This window comes from Alligator mississippiensis, chromosome 1, assembly GCF_030867095.1.
Source record: "Alligator mississippiensis isolate rAllMis1 chromosome 1, rAllMis1, whole genome shotgun sequence".
Taxonomy (NCBI): domain Eukaryota; kingdom Metazoa; phylum Chordata; order Crocodylia; family Alligatoridae; genus Alligator; species Alligator mississippiensis.
In genome coordinates, this window is record NC_081824.1 from 301,039,514 (window position 1) to 301,057,694 (window position 18,181).

At 54.2% G+C, this 18,181-nt stretch overlaps 1 protein-coding gene across 6 annotated transcripts; it reads left to right on the forward strand.

Moving 5' to 3' along the window:
• The first annotated feature begins 1,064 nt into the window (after window positions 1-1,064).
• Window positions 1,065-16,343, forward strand: LOC106737852 (zinc finger protein 789). 6 transcript variants are annotated; one of them, XR_009459103.1, is made up of 8 exons: window positions 1,065-1,394; window positions 2,538-2,789; window positions 3,303-3,513; window positions 4,541-4,710; window positions 5,431-5,557; window positions 9,807-9,923; window positions 11,385-11,453; window positions 12,263-16,343. XR_009459103.1 is itself a non-coding variant. In XM_059720777.1 (6 exons), the coding sequence occupies exons 3-6, from the start codon at window positions 4,642-4,644 to the stop codon at window positions 12,448-12,450; spliced, it is 501 nt and encodes a 166-aa protein (XP_059576760.1). In that variant the 5' UTR covers window positions 1,641-2,789; window positions 3,303-3,513; window positions 4,541-4,641; the 3' UTR covers window positions 12,451-16,343. The 6 variants fall into 6 exon arrangements, 1 of the variants encoding a protein (XP_059576760.1); XR_009459104.1 differs by having other exon boundaries at window positions 1,065-1,370; XR_002090155.2 differs by lacking the exon at window positions 2,538-2,789 and having other exon boundaries at window positions 1,067-1,394.
• Window positions 16,344-18,181: the final 1,838 nt, after the last annotated feature.

Sequence of the window (18,181 nt, forward strand, 5' to 3'; positions counted from 1 at the left end):
ACGGAGACCAGAGCTGATCCCCAGAATGGGAGGACTCCACTGCAGAAGAAATGCTGGCTGTGGGTAACACTCATTGGTAACCCTGGGGCTGGGGACCAGGTTGGGCCAGTGCTCCTGCTGGAACCAACCCGCAGGGTTGTGGCTAGTGGGCTTTGCCCCCCACAACCCCCTCAGCTGCCCTCTCTCCCCACTGCCACTCCAGCTGGCAGCGATGCCTGCACACAGGCCAGAGCCTGAGCCCACACAGCCACCCTGGGAGCAGACGTGTCTACCCCTGTGCCAGCAGCATGTCCTGCCTGAGCTCCCTGTGGCACAGCAGTGTCTGCTAGCGATAGACACCGACTGGCAGAGCTGTAAGCAGATCAAGGCCAGCTCCCTCTTCCTGCCCCTTATTTGTGGGTTTGAAGCTTGGAGCAAAATCCCCTTTCTCGAGTCTTAGCTGCCCAGTGCTTCTCCTCGGGGCCTTGGGCTTTGCTTCCCAGCTCTGCTGGAGCCTCCTTCCCGAAACAGGGGACGCTGCAAAAGGCCCTTTTGGCATCATCTGCAGGCTCGAGTCCCAGAGCAACGAGGCTGGAAGGGCTGTGCTTTCGATCTGCTTCTCACACCTAGAGTAAAGCTGTTTGGGGTTCCCCGTCCCACGCTCCTGCCTCCGGTCCCATCTCAATCCGCCGGCCTACAAGGCTGTCGTCCTGGCACAGACACCGTCTCCCTTGCACCAACATTATGTCCTGAGTCTCTCTCCTGCTTGGGCCCAGACAAGCCCCCGCTCTGGTACAGGTTGCAGGACTCAGAGGTAAGCCGGCAAGGGCGGCTGGAGGACTCGGGGGAAACCGAGGCACGCGGGAGGCCCGGGCACAGAAGCTGCAGGGCCCGGGGGAAGAGGACGCTCAGGGAGCTGAGGGCCCCGGGGAGAGATGCGAGTAGTGTGGGCAGTGTGTAATGCGATGTGTGCGGTGTGTAGCGTAACGCCCGGCGTGCGCTGGAAACGTGCTACGAGCGCGTGCCAGAAGCGGAGCAGCCTGGCGCTGACGGACCCCGGACTACAAATCCCAGAGGCACCCGGGAGCTGGAAGAGGAAGCGAGGAGACAGCCCGCACTGCAAACCCCAGAGCACCTTGGGGGCAGGAGGGCGAGGTGGCGCCGCACCTGGAGGCGGTGGCGCCTGCTCCGCGAGGGCCTGGCGCGGGGAGGAGTGTCTGCGCAGCGCGGCCGAGCGAGAGCCGCTGCACCTGGTCCCGGCCTGCAGCCCAGCGCCGAGCCACTCTGCGCTGAAGCTGGTTTGGGGACGCGGCCGGGGCGGGCAGGGGACTCTGGCCTGCGCCCCAGCCGTATGACCGACCTCTTCACTTGCCCTCCGAGCGTGTGCTGCTGTGCGTGGGACCCCGTGTGCTTGGGTTTGTCCCGTCCCCTTGGCCTGCGACCCGAACCGACCCCTAGGACACTCACTCCGTATAAAGGAAACCCCTCGCTGGCTGTAGGGATTGTGCCTGACGCTGCAGGGTTTCTTACACGGAGGCAGGGGAAACTGAGGCGGAGGGGGGGCTGGGGCGGAGTGAGGCCAGGAGGGAGGGGCGATCCCCCCAGACAGCGCCTGCTTGACCCCAGCGTTAAGGGGCGGGGGGGGGGGTCTCCAACCCTGGGAGCAGCCCCGGCCCTGCCAGCTCCAGCCAGCAAAGGATGAAGTGGGGGGGAACCGCAGGCAGGCGGGGAGGTTACAGCGGCGGTGGGAGGTGCTGGGCTGGCGCAGGCAGAGCGCCATGGGGCTGGGGTCAGTCTGGCACGGGAGTGCTGGGCAGGGGCTGGCACTGCCTTCTCTGCAGTCTGTGGGGGCCCTTTGGAGAAAAGTGGGGTCGGCAGGGTTTTGTCCTGGGACCGGAGCTGAGTCCCACCTGGGCCCTGCCACATGTCCATGGGGGTCTGTGTGGGAAGAGGCCCTGGGGCACGTGCAGGGAATTGTGGGCAGGGCTGTGGGGCTGGGAAGGAGGAGGGTGCCCCCTCCAGATGCTGTTGTGGGGAATGGGTGCTGTGGGGCACACGAGGACCCCTGGGAGACAGGACCATGAGCTGTTGGGAGACGCTGCCGACGCGGACGCCACCTAGCCGTGGTGCAGCCACATGGCTGTGGGGCCATGGGTGAGGGCTGGGGGAACCCCGGGGCCATGTGCATGTCACTGTGGGGGGAGCTGTGTCCCCTGTGGATGCTGTGGGGGAGGGGAGTCAGCGCTGTGGAGGCACTGGAGGGACCATGGGGATGGGAGACCTGGGCCACACTGGGTGTCAGGTGGGTGCTGCAGGGCCTGGCAAAGGTCAGGGCAGGCATCAGGCTTGGGGGCGAGCAGCTGGGTTTGTGGGTTTCTGGAGCCCGCCCAGTTCCTGCAGCCTGTGTCAGCAGAAGGGGAAGCGAGGACGACCCTGAGGCTGCTCTGAGTGGGGGATAGTCAGGGGCATCAGGGCTGGGCAGACCTCACAGCTGGGCCGGGTCACGGTCCTGGGTCTCCCATCATGTGGTGAAGTCTGTGCTGTCTTCTTTCTCCCAGGGGCCTCAGAGGCTGGACGCTGTCGGCAGGGGCTGCACGTGCGTGCAGGGAGAGCAAGAGCCCAGGCCCCGGCTGGGTGAGGTCTCTCCTGGTGGAGACAGTGGCAGCTGTGGCCCTTCCCTTGGCAGCCCTGGAGCAGCCTGAGGTGCAGCTGGAGGAGCAGGATCTGGGAGGCCTCCAGGCTGGAGCTGAGGGGGCAGGACAAGTCCCTCCTGTCGTCCAGGCTGGGACCAGCGGGGTGCCCCCAAGGTGGTCAGTACCGCAGGCAGTAAAGCTGCAGCTGCAGGAGCCAGCCGAATGTCAGGAGATGCAGGGGCAGGAGGTGATGCAGGCCATGCAGCCCCCTCCTGAGCCTGAGATCCCCTTGGAGATCCCACATTTGGCACTGGGGGACAAGCTCCCCACCCCCGAAACCTGGTGTCAACACTTCAGGGGCCTCTTACCTGGAAGCCAAGCGGCTGTGGGAGTTTTTCAGCCACTGCAGGAGCTCTGCCTGAACTGGAGCAGGTCCTGGAGCTGGTGGTGCTGGAGCAGCTCCTAGCCGTTCTGCTCCAAGAGATGCAGAGCTGGGAGTGGGGGAGCAATGTAACTCTGACTGATGGGTTGGAGGTGGGGCAGGAGGAGGATGAGAAGCTTCAGGTAAAAATGTTTCACCTGGATCATGAATGCTGCTGTCCCTGTCTCTATGAGGTTGGGGGATGTTCCCTCCCAGCCCTGTCTGTCCTAGATCCTGGCTCCCCAGTGATATGTTTATCTGGTCCCCAGGTCACAGTGAGTGGGAAGGTGGAGCAACTGCCCTCAGACAAGATGCAGCCCACTGGGACACTGCAGAAACCTGGTCCTTCCTGGCTGGAGCAGCCAAATGGCCATCGTGCGGACAGGCCTGTGAAGGAGTCAGGAGAGATGGAAATACCAGGGCCTTAGGACAAGCCACCTCGCATTCCCAGAAAGCAGTCCCTGCCCCACCAACAGTCAGGTGAGGTACAGGATGGAGGCTTCTGCATGGGTTTGGGTGCCTGAGTATCTGTCCTGCATGCAGGGGGGGAGGCTTGAATGTCTGCCCCTGCCCATAACAAGGCTGCAAGATTCATAACTATGTGGCTGGGCTGGGACAGAGCTGTGGTCCCTGTGAATGAGCAGCTCCAAGGCTAGGGGTCCCTGATCTTTCTCACCGCATGTGTGCAGCACCCAGCACAGAGGGGCTTTATCTTGCTTGGGCCTTGTGCTGCCATGGTCACAATCAGTGATTATAATTCATGTTCCAACAGTCCACGTTCACTGGCCCCTTTCTCATGCCCCCGTGAGTCCTCTGTGCCCGATAAAGGGCTGGTGCAGGTGACGGGGAAATGAGACTCCCCAGTGGCCTCTCGCTGGTTTCGGTACAGCTCACCCAGGACTCCGTCCTGCTGCAGAGTCCCCTGAAACCAAGGGGACCTGGGACCTGTCAGTAGTTGAAAGCTCCTCAGGGTGGTGCCCCAGACAAGGCTCTATCCCAGGAGCAGGTAAGGAGCGATGGTTCTTCCCTTTCCAACAGCAGGAGGCCCCATCCCTCAGTGGAGAAATCTCTGTTGCAGAACATTTTGATGGGGTCAGTGCTCCGCAGATAAGCAGTTCTTGATCTGCCAGCGGCCCTGGAATCATTTCACATGCCCTTGAGAAGACTGACCTTGCGTTTCCCCTTCCCCTGCCCTTAACCTGTGCTGCTGATACAGCTCCAACATCCCTCAAGCTTCTTTCCAGGGAGTGATGTCCCTGTAGGGTCTGACATGGTGCTGTGATCACCACCTCACTCTGGAACAGAGTTATTGGGGCTCATCTCTCATCCCATGCCTGTGGAGGTCTGTTAGAAAGAGCTGCGGGATTTTGAGACTTCCTTCTTGCCCCTCTTCCGCACACTGAAGCCTCTATTTGCCATAGTCCCAAGCCAGTCGAGGAGACTAGCAGGATATTCTCTATGTCGGGAGCACCGGGGTAACCTGTGCATTGTCTTCCCCACCTCGCAGGTGCTAGGACCCTGAGAAGAGCTGAGCAGCAGCCTCCTGAGAAGGGGCCTGTAAAGCTGGAGCTGCAGAGCGCTTCCCCAGGGAGACTGGAGGAGAGCTCCATGACCCCTGAGCCAGGCCAAGTGCAGAAGGGGCAGGGCAGGCCTCCAAAGCAGGAGGCCAGCTTGGAGGTAAGCAGGGAACCCGGTTCAGTTGGGTTTGGGAGTACAGTTGCGGGGAGCACAGGAGGAGCCAGGGGTGTTATAAAGAATTTGGGAAGTAGAGAGACCTGAAGAGCATCAAGCCTGCGGTGATGGAGGCTGTGAACACGCCAAGCTGGCTTTAGCACAGGGGTGGGCAAAATGGCTGATCTGGTCCATTTTCTAGCAGCCCCTGCCCACATGGCTGGGACCGGCCTTCATGGAGACCCCAGCAGCAGCTGTGCTGTGAAAGCTCTAGGCTGGGGTTGCCATGGCGACAAGCCCCAGCCACGCTGGCAGGGCAAGGGGCTGCTCAAGAGCCACTGGGATCTTGCGATGTGGGCAGCATGCTCCGGAGCCAGGGCAGAGCTTTGATCTATAGCCTGCATGCTCCAGGCTGGGGATTGCAGCTCTGCCACTGTTTCAGACCAGGCTTTTACTGCTGCAGCGAGCCGGGGCAGGGCTGCAATCCCCTTCCTGCACGCCCAAGCAAATAAAACGCGATGATACAGGCTAAAGCCGACACATGAACTCCTGTGTCCACAGCTGCATCCACATCACATTTCAGCTGAAGATTGAGCAACTGTGCACCCTTTCCTCTCATGGCTAAGATTGCAATTAGATGCAGTACTGAGTGATTCTAAACAGGGCTGTAGGAGCTGGAAGGAGCTAGAACAGAAGATACTGATACTGTAATGCTTTTGACTGCAGCTCTGGAAGGTGTTTGAGGACGTGGCTGTGTATTTCACACAGAAGGAGTGGGAGCTACTGGAAGATGAAGACAAGGTGCTTTACCAGGCCCAGATGCTGAAGAATTACCAAGCCCTCGTTTACCTGGGTAAAGATCTGGTTTGTGCTTCACATAGCTGCAGGGAGAACTCGAGTTTTGTAGTCATCTTCCTGTTTCAAGAGTCTTATCCTCAAGAATTTGTGGCTGGAGTTTTAAATCCACCTCCTCCCCACTCCTCTGTCAGTGATCAGACCTCTATTGCATTTCATACTGATTATATCTGCCTTCATTTGATCCAGCCAGCTTCACTTGTATCTTCCCCATTCTTATAATTCCTGGTTCTTCTAGATGCAGCAGTTTCTTAGCAACATGATATCCCTTTGCCTTTTCAGTATGTTCATATCATCTCCAGTTCATTGTACATAAATGCTTTAAAAGCTGTTTCTTCGGGAATAATTCTAATTTCCTCTGAGTCTGGCCTAGCGTGTCCTCTCCAAACACATTTAACAATCCTAGCTTGCTTGGTTCTGTGATATCTAAATCCCCTTTCTCCTCGTTATTCATTCCTAAGTGTATAGGTTCATAGATTGTGAGGCTGGAAGGGACCTCAGGAGATCATTGGGTCCAGCCTCCCTGCACCAGGCTGGAAAGACAACTGGGAGTCAGGTGACCCCAGCAAGGTGACTGTCCAGTCTCCTCTTGAAGATTTCCAAGGTAGGCAATGGCACCACCTCTGAAGGGAGCCTATTCCACAGTCTGGATACAATAGCTGTGAAGAAGTTTTTCTTAATGTTGAGCCTGAAACGTTCTTCTAAGAATTTGTGAACATTACTCCTGGTTTTTCTCAAGGATGCCCTGATAAACAGTTGTTCACTTTAATGTATGCCCCTGATGTAGTGGTAAGCCACTATCAAGTCCCCTCTCAGCCTTCTCTTTTTCAGGCTGAAGAGTCCCAGGTCCGTCAGCCTTTCATCATATGGCTTGCCGTGCAAATCTCTGATCATACGGGTGGCCCTCTTCTGGACTCTCTCGAGCTTTCATACGTCCTTGTTGAAGTGCGACGCCCAGTACTGAACGCAGTACTCCAGCTGCATCGATTGATGCATGCCAGGTTATTATTTGCCCTGTTGGTCACAGCGTCGCATTGGCAGCTCATATTCATACCGTGGTCTATTATTACCCCCAGGTCCCTTTCATTTGTGGTGCTAGTCAGTTTGGCGTTACCAAGCCTGTAGTTGTGTAGGGTGGGTTTTATCCCCAGCTGGAGCACTTTGCATTTTTCAACGTTGAACTTCATCTGATTCCAATACGCCCAACTTGCTAGCCTCTCTAGGTCCGCCTGTAGATCTGCAGCCTATCTTCAAGCATGAATGACCATGCTTCCTTATAGCATGGTGTCATCTATGAACTTGGCCAGTGAGCTCTTCACCCCCACTTCCAAATTATTGATAAAGATGTTGAAAAGCAGTGGACTAAGCACTAACCCCTGAGGGACACCACTGGCCACTTTTCATCAAGACAACACAGATCCGTTCATTACAACTCTCTGGGTCCTGCCTGCAACCAGCTCCATACCCACCTAACTGTCTCACGGTTAAGCCCACAGTCCTCCAGTTTTCTCACAAGTACATCATAGGATACAAGATCGAAGGCCTTTTAGAAGTCAAGGTATACAATGTCAGTTTCCTTTCACTTATGCAGGTGGTTAGTTACCTGATCGTAAAAGGAGATGAGGTTGTTAAGACAAGACCTTGGTTATGATCCAGGAGAAGTTAATAGAAAGTCTTATGAGCCTGTGCTGCTACAACAGGATGCATTTCCTCAACTCTTCCTCTAGTGACATATGTATACAAGATGCAATGCAGGTACTTCTACCAAGGGGTCAATGGAAGCTTCTGTCTGCGTTCCTTCCTAACATCTTCATCTCCATAGATCAGAGACTCTGAATTTGCTGTATTTTTGTTAAGACCTGTGCTCTCAAGCTCCCTCTGCAGATCAGATGCCGATCATTGTGATAAAAAGAAGTGGAAGAGCTGCAGGACCTAGTAAAAACCTGTTTTCTTTTCCAGAGGATCTCTAATACAGGGGTTTGTTCTGGCTTGTTCGTAGGGTTGAGGTACTTAGCGTTTACTAGGTCGGTTTACTTTCTTTTCCCTCCCTTTCCCCCCAGAGGATTTCCTTAGGGAAGTGCTTCAATGTTTTGTCTAGCTCAGTGAAGACCATGTAGACCATTTCTATATTACAGCCTTTTGGTGCTTTCTTTTCCCTCCCTTTCCCCCAGAGGATTTCCTTAGGGAAGTGCTTCAATGTTTTGTCTAGCTCAATGAAGACCATAGAGACCATTTCTATATTACAGCCTTTTGCATGCTGTGGAATGTGTAATCTTCTGCCTTCTTTTGTCCATATCCATGACTGCCAAGAACTTTGTGTTAAACCCTGCAGAACTTGTGTCACAGAGCACTGAGGTGCCCTGTGCCTGAAGAGGGGAAAAGCTGCTAAGGAAGGAGCCCTAGCAGTGACTAAGGAGCCCAGCTGGGGGTTGCCAGGGCAACCAGTGAAGGCCAGCTGACTGGCCCTTTATAAACCCAGGGAGCTGAGGCCAGGGGCAGTTCCCTGCCAGCAGCCAGAGAGGCAGGAGCTCCTGGAGTAATGGTGCGGGTAGAAGCCTAACAGCAGGTACCGCTTGACTGGAGTTGAGCAATGTTGTTGTAGCCAGGCACCTTATGTTTGAGTTATAGCCAGGAGGCTCAAGTTTGTGTTTGCTGTTTAAGACCGGTGGTTTGGGTGAGGCTATAAGGGGTTGGAGGAGGCCTCATAGGAGACCCACAGTAGCGTGGGGATCCCAGCACCAGTAAGCATGCAGTTTATGGGGTGCTTAGACCCCAGCCCCAGAGAGGGGCATTTGAAGAGCCCAAGTGTGGACGTAGCAAGCCCCAGAGAAGGGGGCAGTACTGTGGAAGGCCCCAGAGAAGGGGGCAACTACTGAGAAGCCCAGTGTGGGCGTGGCAAGCCCCAGGAAGGGGGCCATCTTATTGAGAGGCCCAAGTGTGGCCACGGCGAGCCCCAGGAAGGGGGCAACTTTGAGAAGCCCAAGTGTGGGCTTGGCAAGCCCCAGAGAAGGGGCAGCGTTACGGCGAGCCCCAGAAAGGGGGCCATCTTATTTGAGAAGCCCAAGTGTGGGCACGGTGAGCCCCAGAAGGGGGGGTCACACTATTGAGAGGCCCAAGTTGGGCACGGTGAGCCCCAGAAGGGGGGGTCACACTATTGAGAGGCCCAAGTGGGGCACGGCAAGCCCCAGAAGGGGGGCCGCACTATTGAGAAGCTCAAGTTTGGGCACTGGGAGCCCCAGACAGGGGGGTCGCACTACTGAGAAGCCCAAGTTGGGCACTAGGAGCCCCAGACAGGGGGGCAACATTTAGGAAGTCTAGCATCATAGAGAAGGCCCAGGGAGAACAGTAAGGGGCCGAATAGGGAGAGAATTGGAGTAAGAGAATTGAGACAACGGTGATTACATCGGCGAGGTGTGGACTGCGGTATAGGGGAGGAAACGGAGCCGCAGATAGCGCCCCCTAGCGGAGGGGGCAGTATAAGGGCAGCCTCCCGCTGATTAACACTAATTAATTAAGACCAAGGCGAGTAGGTGGGCAGTTGCCCCAGAGACAGGTGTGGGACACATTGAGGATGGCCCAGAGTGATGACCTGTCACAACTTGCCAACCTGTTCACTCATCTCCCTTTGTGGTATGATCCTCCCAATGGATTGGATGATTGCTCAGTTGCAGCTACATTTATTATGAAATCATCCTTTCCTAGCCCTGGTGATGATGAATTACTCTCTCTCCCAGGAAAAGTCTAATTTTCAGCCACCTGTCTCATTGTCAGCTACCTATGATTTTCAGTGCCACAAGTCCTCACTTTAAACCTTCACTGACAATAAGCTCACTTCTACTCCTCTTCCTGGAATTACACTGAGAAGATAAATGTTATCCATCCATAAGAGTGTCCAATATCTCTTTCTTTTGGTATTCTGAAAACAGTGAAAGCTTTATATTTTTGCTCCCCAGTACATCATGGATCACTGCATCTCCACACCTGTCCCTGGTGACTGTCAGTTTAATGCCCTTTCTAAATCAGGAGTGGTTCGTGCTTTGTTTCCTATGACCATCCCTACACCACTTGAGTGACAAGGACCATTACCTCTTGAAGGCTTCTCACTGCAGTGCCTTCTCTTTCATCTTACAAGCCTACTCTCCCTTGTCCATCAAGGCCCTAGTAGACACCTTGAGTTCATTGGATCCATTCCCCAAATCCCAGTTGGTTATTCAGTCACAAACACTCTTTAATGACTGCCCAAACAGGATATCGAGGTCCCACACCCGCCCTAATCTGCAGCATCCAGCAAGGACAGGTGGAGTTCTGGGTCTGTGATGATGAGGACCATGGAGAAATCTCAAGATCAGAGGACCCGCTGCCAGGTGAGTTGTGGTTGTCCCCATCACCCAACTGGTGTCAGTAAAACTCCCTGGCCAGAGTGCCAGGGGAACCTGAAAACTGTAGGCCTGCCCTGTGCCGCCATTCCAGGGTGCTGACCTCAGACACAATATATTATGCTGTAATGCAAGGGCCGGCAATTATTCTGGCTGTAGGGCCGCTTAATGAGTTCTAGTGAACTGTTGAGGGCCGCAAGGGTGCAAGTCCTGCCCCTAACCTCTGACCGTTGCTACTGGAAGTCTCTCCCCTTTCCCCTAGAAGTATTCCTTTTGGGAAGGGGGTTTGCCATCTTGGACCCAGGAAAAAAACACAAATTATGTACTAAAAATCAAAGATCCATAATAACATTTTAATTTTTTTTAATATTTTTTCCTGATTTGTGTGTGTTTGTGCTGTGTATATGTAGAAGTGATTGCATAATAGCTCAATGTGAAATCCTACTCTTGTATCTTGTGGGGGGTGTGGAGGGGTGGGTATGGGGTTTGTGGGGCCTGTGGGTATGTGTGTGGATGTGCATATGTGGCGTGTGGGTGGGTATGGAGTTTGTGGGGGCTTTGGGGTGTGTGGATGGGGAGGGTGGCTGCGGGTGTATGTTTGTGGTGTGTGTCTGTGGCAGTGAGCGGGGCTCCCCCGAGAAGCGTGCAGGTGTGAGTGTGGGGAAGAGTGTGGGTAGGTGTGGTGTTTGTGGCGTGTGTTATTGTGTGTGAGGCAGGATGTGGTTCTGGGTTTTGTGGGGGAGGGTTTGAGGGTATATGGGGTGTACATGGGAGGCCCTGGCCCACAACAGCCCAGAACCTGCATACCCTGCAGCACCTCCCCCACCCCTGCCAACAGTGAGCAGCTCCAGCGTGGCCTATGCCCACTCTACCCTGTGCTTGAAGCATCCTACCACCCCTGCACATGCAGCATGGCTAGGGTGGCTCCTTCTTACTACTACAGCCCCCAGGTGCAGGCTCCGGGCAGCTACACCTATATAAGCATGAACAATGGGAGGGGGAGAGCCTGCTTTTGCTGTGCGCTGAGCAGCAGTTTCAGTCTTGCACTGCAGCTGCTCAGCCCAGATGGGCGAGCCCGCAGCTGGTGTGGGGCACACAGGGTCAGGGCTGCGTGTGCTGGTACTTGTCGCTACCACGGGGCTGGTGGCAGCCAGAAGGAACATCCACCACTCACATTGCCTAGAAACATAGCCCAGCTCTGGAGCTCTGCCAGCCGTGCTGCATACCCAGGGGGCGGCAGGATGTGCCATAGCCAGGCCATGCTTTGGCCAGGTGGAACCCAGGAACCTGCTATGGGCAAGACAAAGCCCCTCTGCTGGTTGAATACATCCTGCAGGCCGTATTTTGCCCATCCCTGTTATTATGTGTCCAGAAAGGTGTTGTTCCCACTCTGAAATTCAATGATGTGGATGTTAGGAGATAATCAGGCTTGCTGTCTTAATTTTTCAGACCAGGCTGCCACGATCTTAAGTTTCCATCTTCACTCAGCAGTGTAAGAGTTAATTCCCCCGGCTCAAGGTAACCATATCTCTCTACTTTATGTGTAGCTATTCCTGTTGGACAAGAAAGCAGCTGAGGCTCTTTCTGGCTGATTCTGTTGAGGTTGACCTGGAACCCAGGAAGAGTTTCAGCATGGTCTCAGGCTGCATTAAATGGCTCCATGGCATGGATGGGATTCACAAGATTTCAGGTTGTGGGGGGAAGTGAATTCCCCATGGTATCCATGAGAATTGTCCCTTTCTTGTCTCGTCTCCAGGGCCTTCAGTGTCATGAAGCCTGAGACTCAGCACAGAGTCCAGGTTCAGGTTCATGCCAAGGCCTAAGACCCTTTGAAGACTGCTGGGACATGGAGGCCACCTGGGACCTGTCAGCAGAGGAAAGCTCCATGGGGGCATTCTCTGCATAAGACCTTTCCCTGGAAGCAGGCAGGAAGCACAGTACTGCTCTGCTTGGAAGAGAGAGGCACAGCTCTAGGTCTTCCCCTCATCCTTAGCCCAATAGAGCATGACACTATTCAGGCAGTGCCCTAACACACATGTCCCACATGTGCTTGTCTCAGCAGGGCCTGAGGCAATAGTATGGACAGTGGAGCCAAAAACTCAGTCTGGCTCTGAACTCCACTGAATAGGCAACATTAGCCCAGCACAGGGACCTGCCCCTCCCTCACCCCCAACACTTGGGGTTTTGACAGGAAGACCTTGCTTTCTTGAGGGAACACAAGTGCCAAGGTCCACGCCTGCTTTAAGGCCCATCCCAGCAGAAGGAATAGCAGTGTGTGCCCTTTGCCAGCAGGGCAGGGACTAATCTCAAGTTTCTTCCCCATGCAGGAAGTGCCTGGCTGCTGAGCAGAGCTGAGGAGCAGCGTTGTGCAGAAGGGTCTGCAGACCTGGAGTCAGTACAAACTTCCCCAGGGAATTTGGATGAGGTGGACTCCCTGAGACGGAGCAATGTCCTTCTCATTGCTGGGCCAGATTGTCCATATGGGGGAGAGGCCATATCGGTGCTTAGAGTGTGAGAAGAGCTTCACCCATTCCTCCCATCTGGTCCGGCATCAGCTTATCCACACAGGGGAGAAGCCACATCAGTGCTTGGAGTGTGGGAAAAGCTTCAACCGATCCTGTACTTTGGCCCAACACCAGCTTATGCACACGGGGGAGAAGCCATATTGGTGCGTGGAGTGTGGGAAAAGCTTCATTCGTTGCTCCAATCTGGTCCAGCACCAGCTTATCCACACAGGGGAGAAGCCACATCAGTGCTCGGTGTGTGGGAAGAGCTTCTTCCTGTTGTCCAGCCTGACCAAACACCGGGTCACCCACATGGGGAAGAAGCCACATCTGCTCAGAATGTGGGAAGAGCTTCACTTGATCCTTCATCCTGTCCCGGCACCCACTCATCCACACAGAGAAGAAACCACATCAGTGCTCAGTGCAGAAAGTGCTGCTTCCACTCCAAACTGGCCCAGCACCAGTGCATCCCTATCTGGGAGTTTCTATAATTCTGCCAGCAATACAGGAAAGGCTTGGAGATTGTATACCTGCTTAGTATCCACCAGTGTTTGTATGCAGGGAAGCAGTCCCATGCTGATGCACTGCAGCCATAGTTCACCCTTCATTAAGCCTTTCAAGGTACTGCAAAATCCAAAGTACATAGAGGCTGGCCTCCCAGGTTAGATGCAGGTGAGGGGTTAAAAGAAACACCTCAGGCAGAGACCAGCCCAGATGCTGGGGGAACCTGTGAGGAGATGATCTTTGCAACAGCCTTGGAGCCTGTGCTATCCCCATCATTCTCTAAAAGCAGCCAGTGCTCCTAGGGGGAGAAATGCCTTCACAATAGGTCCCTTCCCCAAGACAGCTGGCTCCAAATGACATCCAGGGACTGTCTTTGGCTGACTCCCAGCTTCGACTTCCATCCTGGTCCCAGGTTTCTTGTATGTGAGGCTCTAGAGTTGTAGGAAGGAGGACATTTATTTCTAGGGAACCATTCCCTTCCACCCTGACCATACCTTTCCTCCCCATGGCATCACCTGTCTCCCAGGCCTGCACATGCCCATCAGGGTCTGTAGGAAACTGCTACTGCTGCCCCATGAGCCCAGTTTCTCAGGTTTTGCTTCTCAGCCCCTCATCAGAACGGCACCGCCAAGTGTGAGCTGCTCCCCTCTTCTGCCCTCCCCACCCCCCTGCCCTGCACCTTCCTTCCCCTCATGCCATTCTCTAGAACAGATTCCTTGGTAATCAAGCCCCACAACTTAACACAATACCCCTGTGGTTGGTCTCTATGTCCTCTCCAGGGCTGTGACATGGGAACAGAGCAGGGACCAGAACTCTTTCCTGGGAAGATTTCTCTGTGATTGCTCAGCCCCTTCCCTTTCCAGGGGATTCATCACAATCCAGGGGTTTTTGCTAAGCCTCAGGAGCAGAAGTTGGTCACATTCAAGGCATCACACCCAGGTCCTGCTGTGCAGCCAAGAACCCTGCCCTTTTGAACGAACCTCTGGCCAGGAGCAAGTAGAGTCTTTTCTGGGTTAAATGCAATAGTTGGGGTAAAGGAGGTGCAGCCTATGACAGGTCCTGCTATTGCTGTGGAAGGGTGGGGACAGTATAAAGGCATTCTCTGGGTGAAATGCAGCATGTTGTAATCTCCCTTTGGGAAAAGTGAGACTTCCCTGCTATTGCACTTCCCACATCTGGCAGCCAGTGTCAGGTTTACTGCTATCTATTGATAGCCCTCTCCCCACCCAACCAAGTAAAGCCTCCAGTTTTACTGGCCTGCAGCAGCCCAGGGACCCTTTGAATATCTGAAATGGGCCTTCACCCCTGCCTCTTTGCTAGGTTGTCCAGACCCCACCTTGTCATCTGTGAAAGCAATAGATGCATCTAGGACTGTAAAAGGTGTGGTGGTCTCACAGTGGCAGGCCCCAGACCAAATCCCGCATCCATCCCTTCATCATCTTTTCCTGCAAACTCACCTCAGGGAAAAAGAAATCTTGAGCTCCTGACCTGTCAACTCATGGGCATCAGTGGCTTTGGGGAAGTGGTGGCAATGCTTTGAAAAGCCATGGCACAAAGTACAGGTTCTTGCAGATGACAAAAACCTAGTTGTCAATCTGCATCCCCAGAAACTGGCACAAGAAGCAAGGGGGCGGTTCCCACTTGTATATAGAAAATCACAGGGGTTAGGGTCACAAGTCAATGGGCAAAGGGAGGGAACAAGTAAAAGGTCAAAAAACAGCAACATTGTGGTACCATACATTTAGCACCTTAATTCCCTGCTACCCCTCAACCCCACCAGCAGTGTTCCCCAAACAAGCTGTTAGTCCCAAGAGCGATCAAACGTGCAGCTGCCCCAGGGTCTGAATCCAGCTCCTTCAGCCCACTGTCCTGGCTGACCAAGCCAGTGAGATTTCCAGCTCCACTGCACACTCCTCTGGGTAGGGCTGGCCAGGCTTCATGGCACACTGTTATCTTTCCCCCTTACTTCAGCCTCCAGCTTCATCTTCCATTTTTCCTTCCTCCCCAGCCCCAGGGGTTTCTGGGATTTGTAGTCCAGACTCCCACTGAGTACAGCTCTGCAGACTGCTCTTGCAGTTACACACATTACATTCACATTGTACTAGAATATTTGTGTGTGACCAAAACACTCAAATAGAGCAGCTTTGCTGGGGTGGCTGTTTTCCTTGTCCTACTTTGAATTTCAGATGATGTAGAAATGGGAAGGTGGGTGCTATTTCCCAAGAAGTGGAATATGACACTTATCGGGCACACAGATCATTGGAACCTAGCCCCATTTTGAAGCCACAAAACATCCTCACACCACCTTGCCAATGGCTCTGCTGTCTGTGCCACCACTTAGAAGAGGTCTGTCCTGAAGAGCAGGCTGCTTGAATGTGACCCCTGCCTCAAGTCCAGGCTGGGGTTCTCTCAGGGTAAGATTTACATGCCCCCATGTCTAGTCAAGTCCATGGTACTATGTTTATGGCATGACTCATTGTTAGCTGGTCACCCTGGAATGGAGAAAACCTATCAACCCACTACTTTGGTGACCAGTGAAAACCCCTGTGGTCTCTTCCAGCCCCTTTCCATTCCCTCTCGGCCTCTTGTAGGCTAAAATCAAGTGTGGTTCTCCACCAGTTGAGTGGGTTCTCTATGATCTGGATGGTGACATATTTACTCAGATGGTACACTGCATCCCATGTGTACGTCTACCTTAGTGTCATCACGCTTTTTAAATGTAAAGACGGGACACCTGCCCACCCCTCCCCACATACCCCCAGATTTCTGCATGGTGGGGATGCAGGCTGCCTGCTGTGGGCTTAGGGGTCCCTACCTGCTGCCCTTTCCCCAGGAGTCCTGCACCAACTGTGTGCCCCCAGCCCATCTGGCAGCTGCAGGAGACACAAATCCAAGCTACCCTACCCCTGCTGCTGCTGCGCAGGCAGGGGGGCAGTAGGGTGGGGAGCACTTAGCCCTCAGCATGCATCCATCCCCATCCTGCACACAAATCTGGGGGGGTACATGCATAAGCTCCTTTCCATACAAGCATAATTTGACATGATGGCCAGAGGATCACTCTTGTAAGGACGCGGGGGAGGGGCGAGATGGCAGTACAAGGTGGAGAATAGACCAGTAGACTGGGTTGCAGCACAACACCCAGATTAAGATGTAGAACAAGTCCATAGCACAGGATGACTCAAGATATTCCAGATATTTGTGGAATATAATATGTTATTTGTTTAGATCACTGTATAAAATGAGAATTAGAAAGCATGGGAACTTTGTATTGCCCCCTGGGAGCCTACACTGTGTTGTACTGATAGCCTGTTGTGGGTATACGTGCAATAACATCTTGTCTGTCAGATCGCAGCTGTATTCTGGGTCATGGATTATAGACAGTAAACCTGACCAAACTGTTGCCACTTCTTGAAGACAAGATTGGTGTAAGGATCTCCTGGTTATCACTTTTTGACAAAACTACAGTCATATTCAGTGCTGAGAACATACGAATAACACTCAGAGAGGACAGCAACACAGCTACCAAGTACTAGAGCAGTACTTCTGGTGCTACCTCATTTTTCAGCAAGACTGTGGTACTCAAAGAGTTGAGTCATAGAGTCATAAATAAGTAAGGCTGGAAGGGACCACCAGAGGTCATCCAGTCCAACCAGAGGCAGGATCAGCCCTATCCAAACCATCCCATACAACCATCATCTGAACTGTACATAAGGCTACCCTTAATTCTGATACAACATAGACCTGACACCCTGACTTGCCAGAGGTAAAGCAGGGAAAACACGGTAACCAAACGTCCTCCTCTAAAATGTTGTCAGTGTACTGTATACTGAAGAGCTCCGGGGCAGCAAGACAGACTGGGGTAAATGAGGGGTGTGGGGCTGGGATGAGGTGCTGAGGATGGCTTAGTGGGGTCCAGGGTCAGGAGCCTGTGCTGAAGAAGTCTGCTGCTGGGGCAATGAGGAGCAGGGTTTGACTGTGGGGAATGAGGGGTGCCTCAGGCTTGGGCATGATGGGATGGGGCTGAGCGCAAGACAACGGGTTGGAGTAGAGCTAGAGGCAGCTGAGGGGGCTGTGCCCATGCGCATAAGGCAGGGAGGGCACCTGGGCAGGAAGAGAGGGGGCATCTATGGCTTCTTGTGGGGCTGCAGTGGCAGGTGGTTTGTGGCTGGGTTGCGGTAACAAGTTCGGTGCCCTGGACTAGGTGCTGCCCGCTGGAGATGGCCACAGCCCACGGTTCTCCTGGTCTTTGTGGTCCTTCTGGGATCTGAGACCACAAAATGCAGCCCCTGGCCCTGACCTAACAACAAGTCTTCCTGCTCCTGTCCAGCACCGAGGATTAGGCATCACGTGATGGGTTGATGCTTCTTCTGTCCAGCCCCCTTCTGTCCACCAGCAACCCCAGAGCCTCGGTGGCCAACCTCACCCCTTGGCGACTGCTCAGCTGCTCTTCTACCCTATTCCCAGAGCTGGGAGAGAAGCCAGGTGCCCTGATCTCTGGCTTACCTGCTCTGACCACCCTGCCCAGCTCATCACTGTCTGCCCAGAAGTCTGTTGTTGTCTCAACTGAGTGGCCCCATGAGGAAGCTGTGGAGACTGTATAGAGGTGCCTGGGTCTGCATGGAGATGCAGCCAACTCTGGGGTTGAGCATCTGGGAACAGCCCCAGGTTATGCTGCATGAGGCGGGATCCTGGGGGCCAGGATGCAGCCTGCTCTGGGGTGGAGCAGCTGGGAACAGCCCCAGCTGGAGCAACACACAGTAGGTTGGTGGTTTTCAAGATGCAGCCAGCTCCGGGTTGGAGCATGAAGGAGGTACCTCAGCTGGTGCAGCACAAGGCAGGCTCATGGGGGCAGGGATGCAGCCAGCACTTGGGCTTTTCAGCTTGGAGCAAGGCCAGCAGGCCTTCCAGCTCTGAGGCCCAAGACCCTTGGTCCCAGCTTACACCTCACCCCAGAGTCTCTGGGGGGCAGGTCTGATGGATGGCAAACTTGGCCAGAGCCAGGTCCCATGCCCTGACCACTGTCCTTCTGTCATTGGTGTCCAGCTCTTGGGCTGCCTGCTGCTTATCACACCACTCTAGGGTGGGAACAGGGGCACGGATGCTACATAGGCCCAGAATTAGCTTGTTTAGGCCATGAGCTGGAGCAGTCCACCTGGCAGCCCCTCAACCACTGCAGCATCTCTGATGCATCTCTAAGAGGTGCCTGAAGGAAACTCTGTCCCCCCACCCCAGCCAATA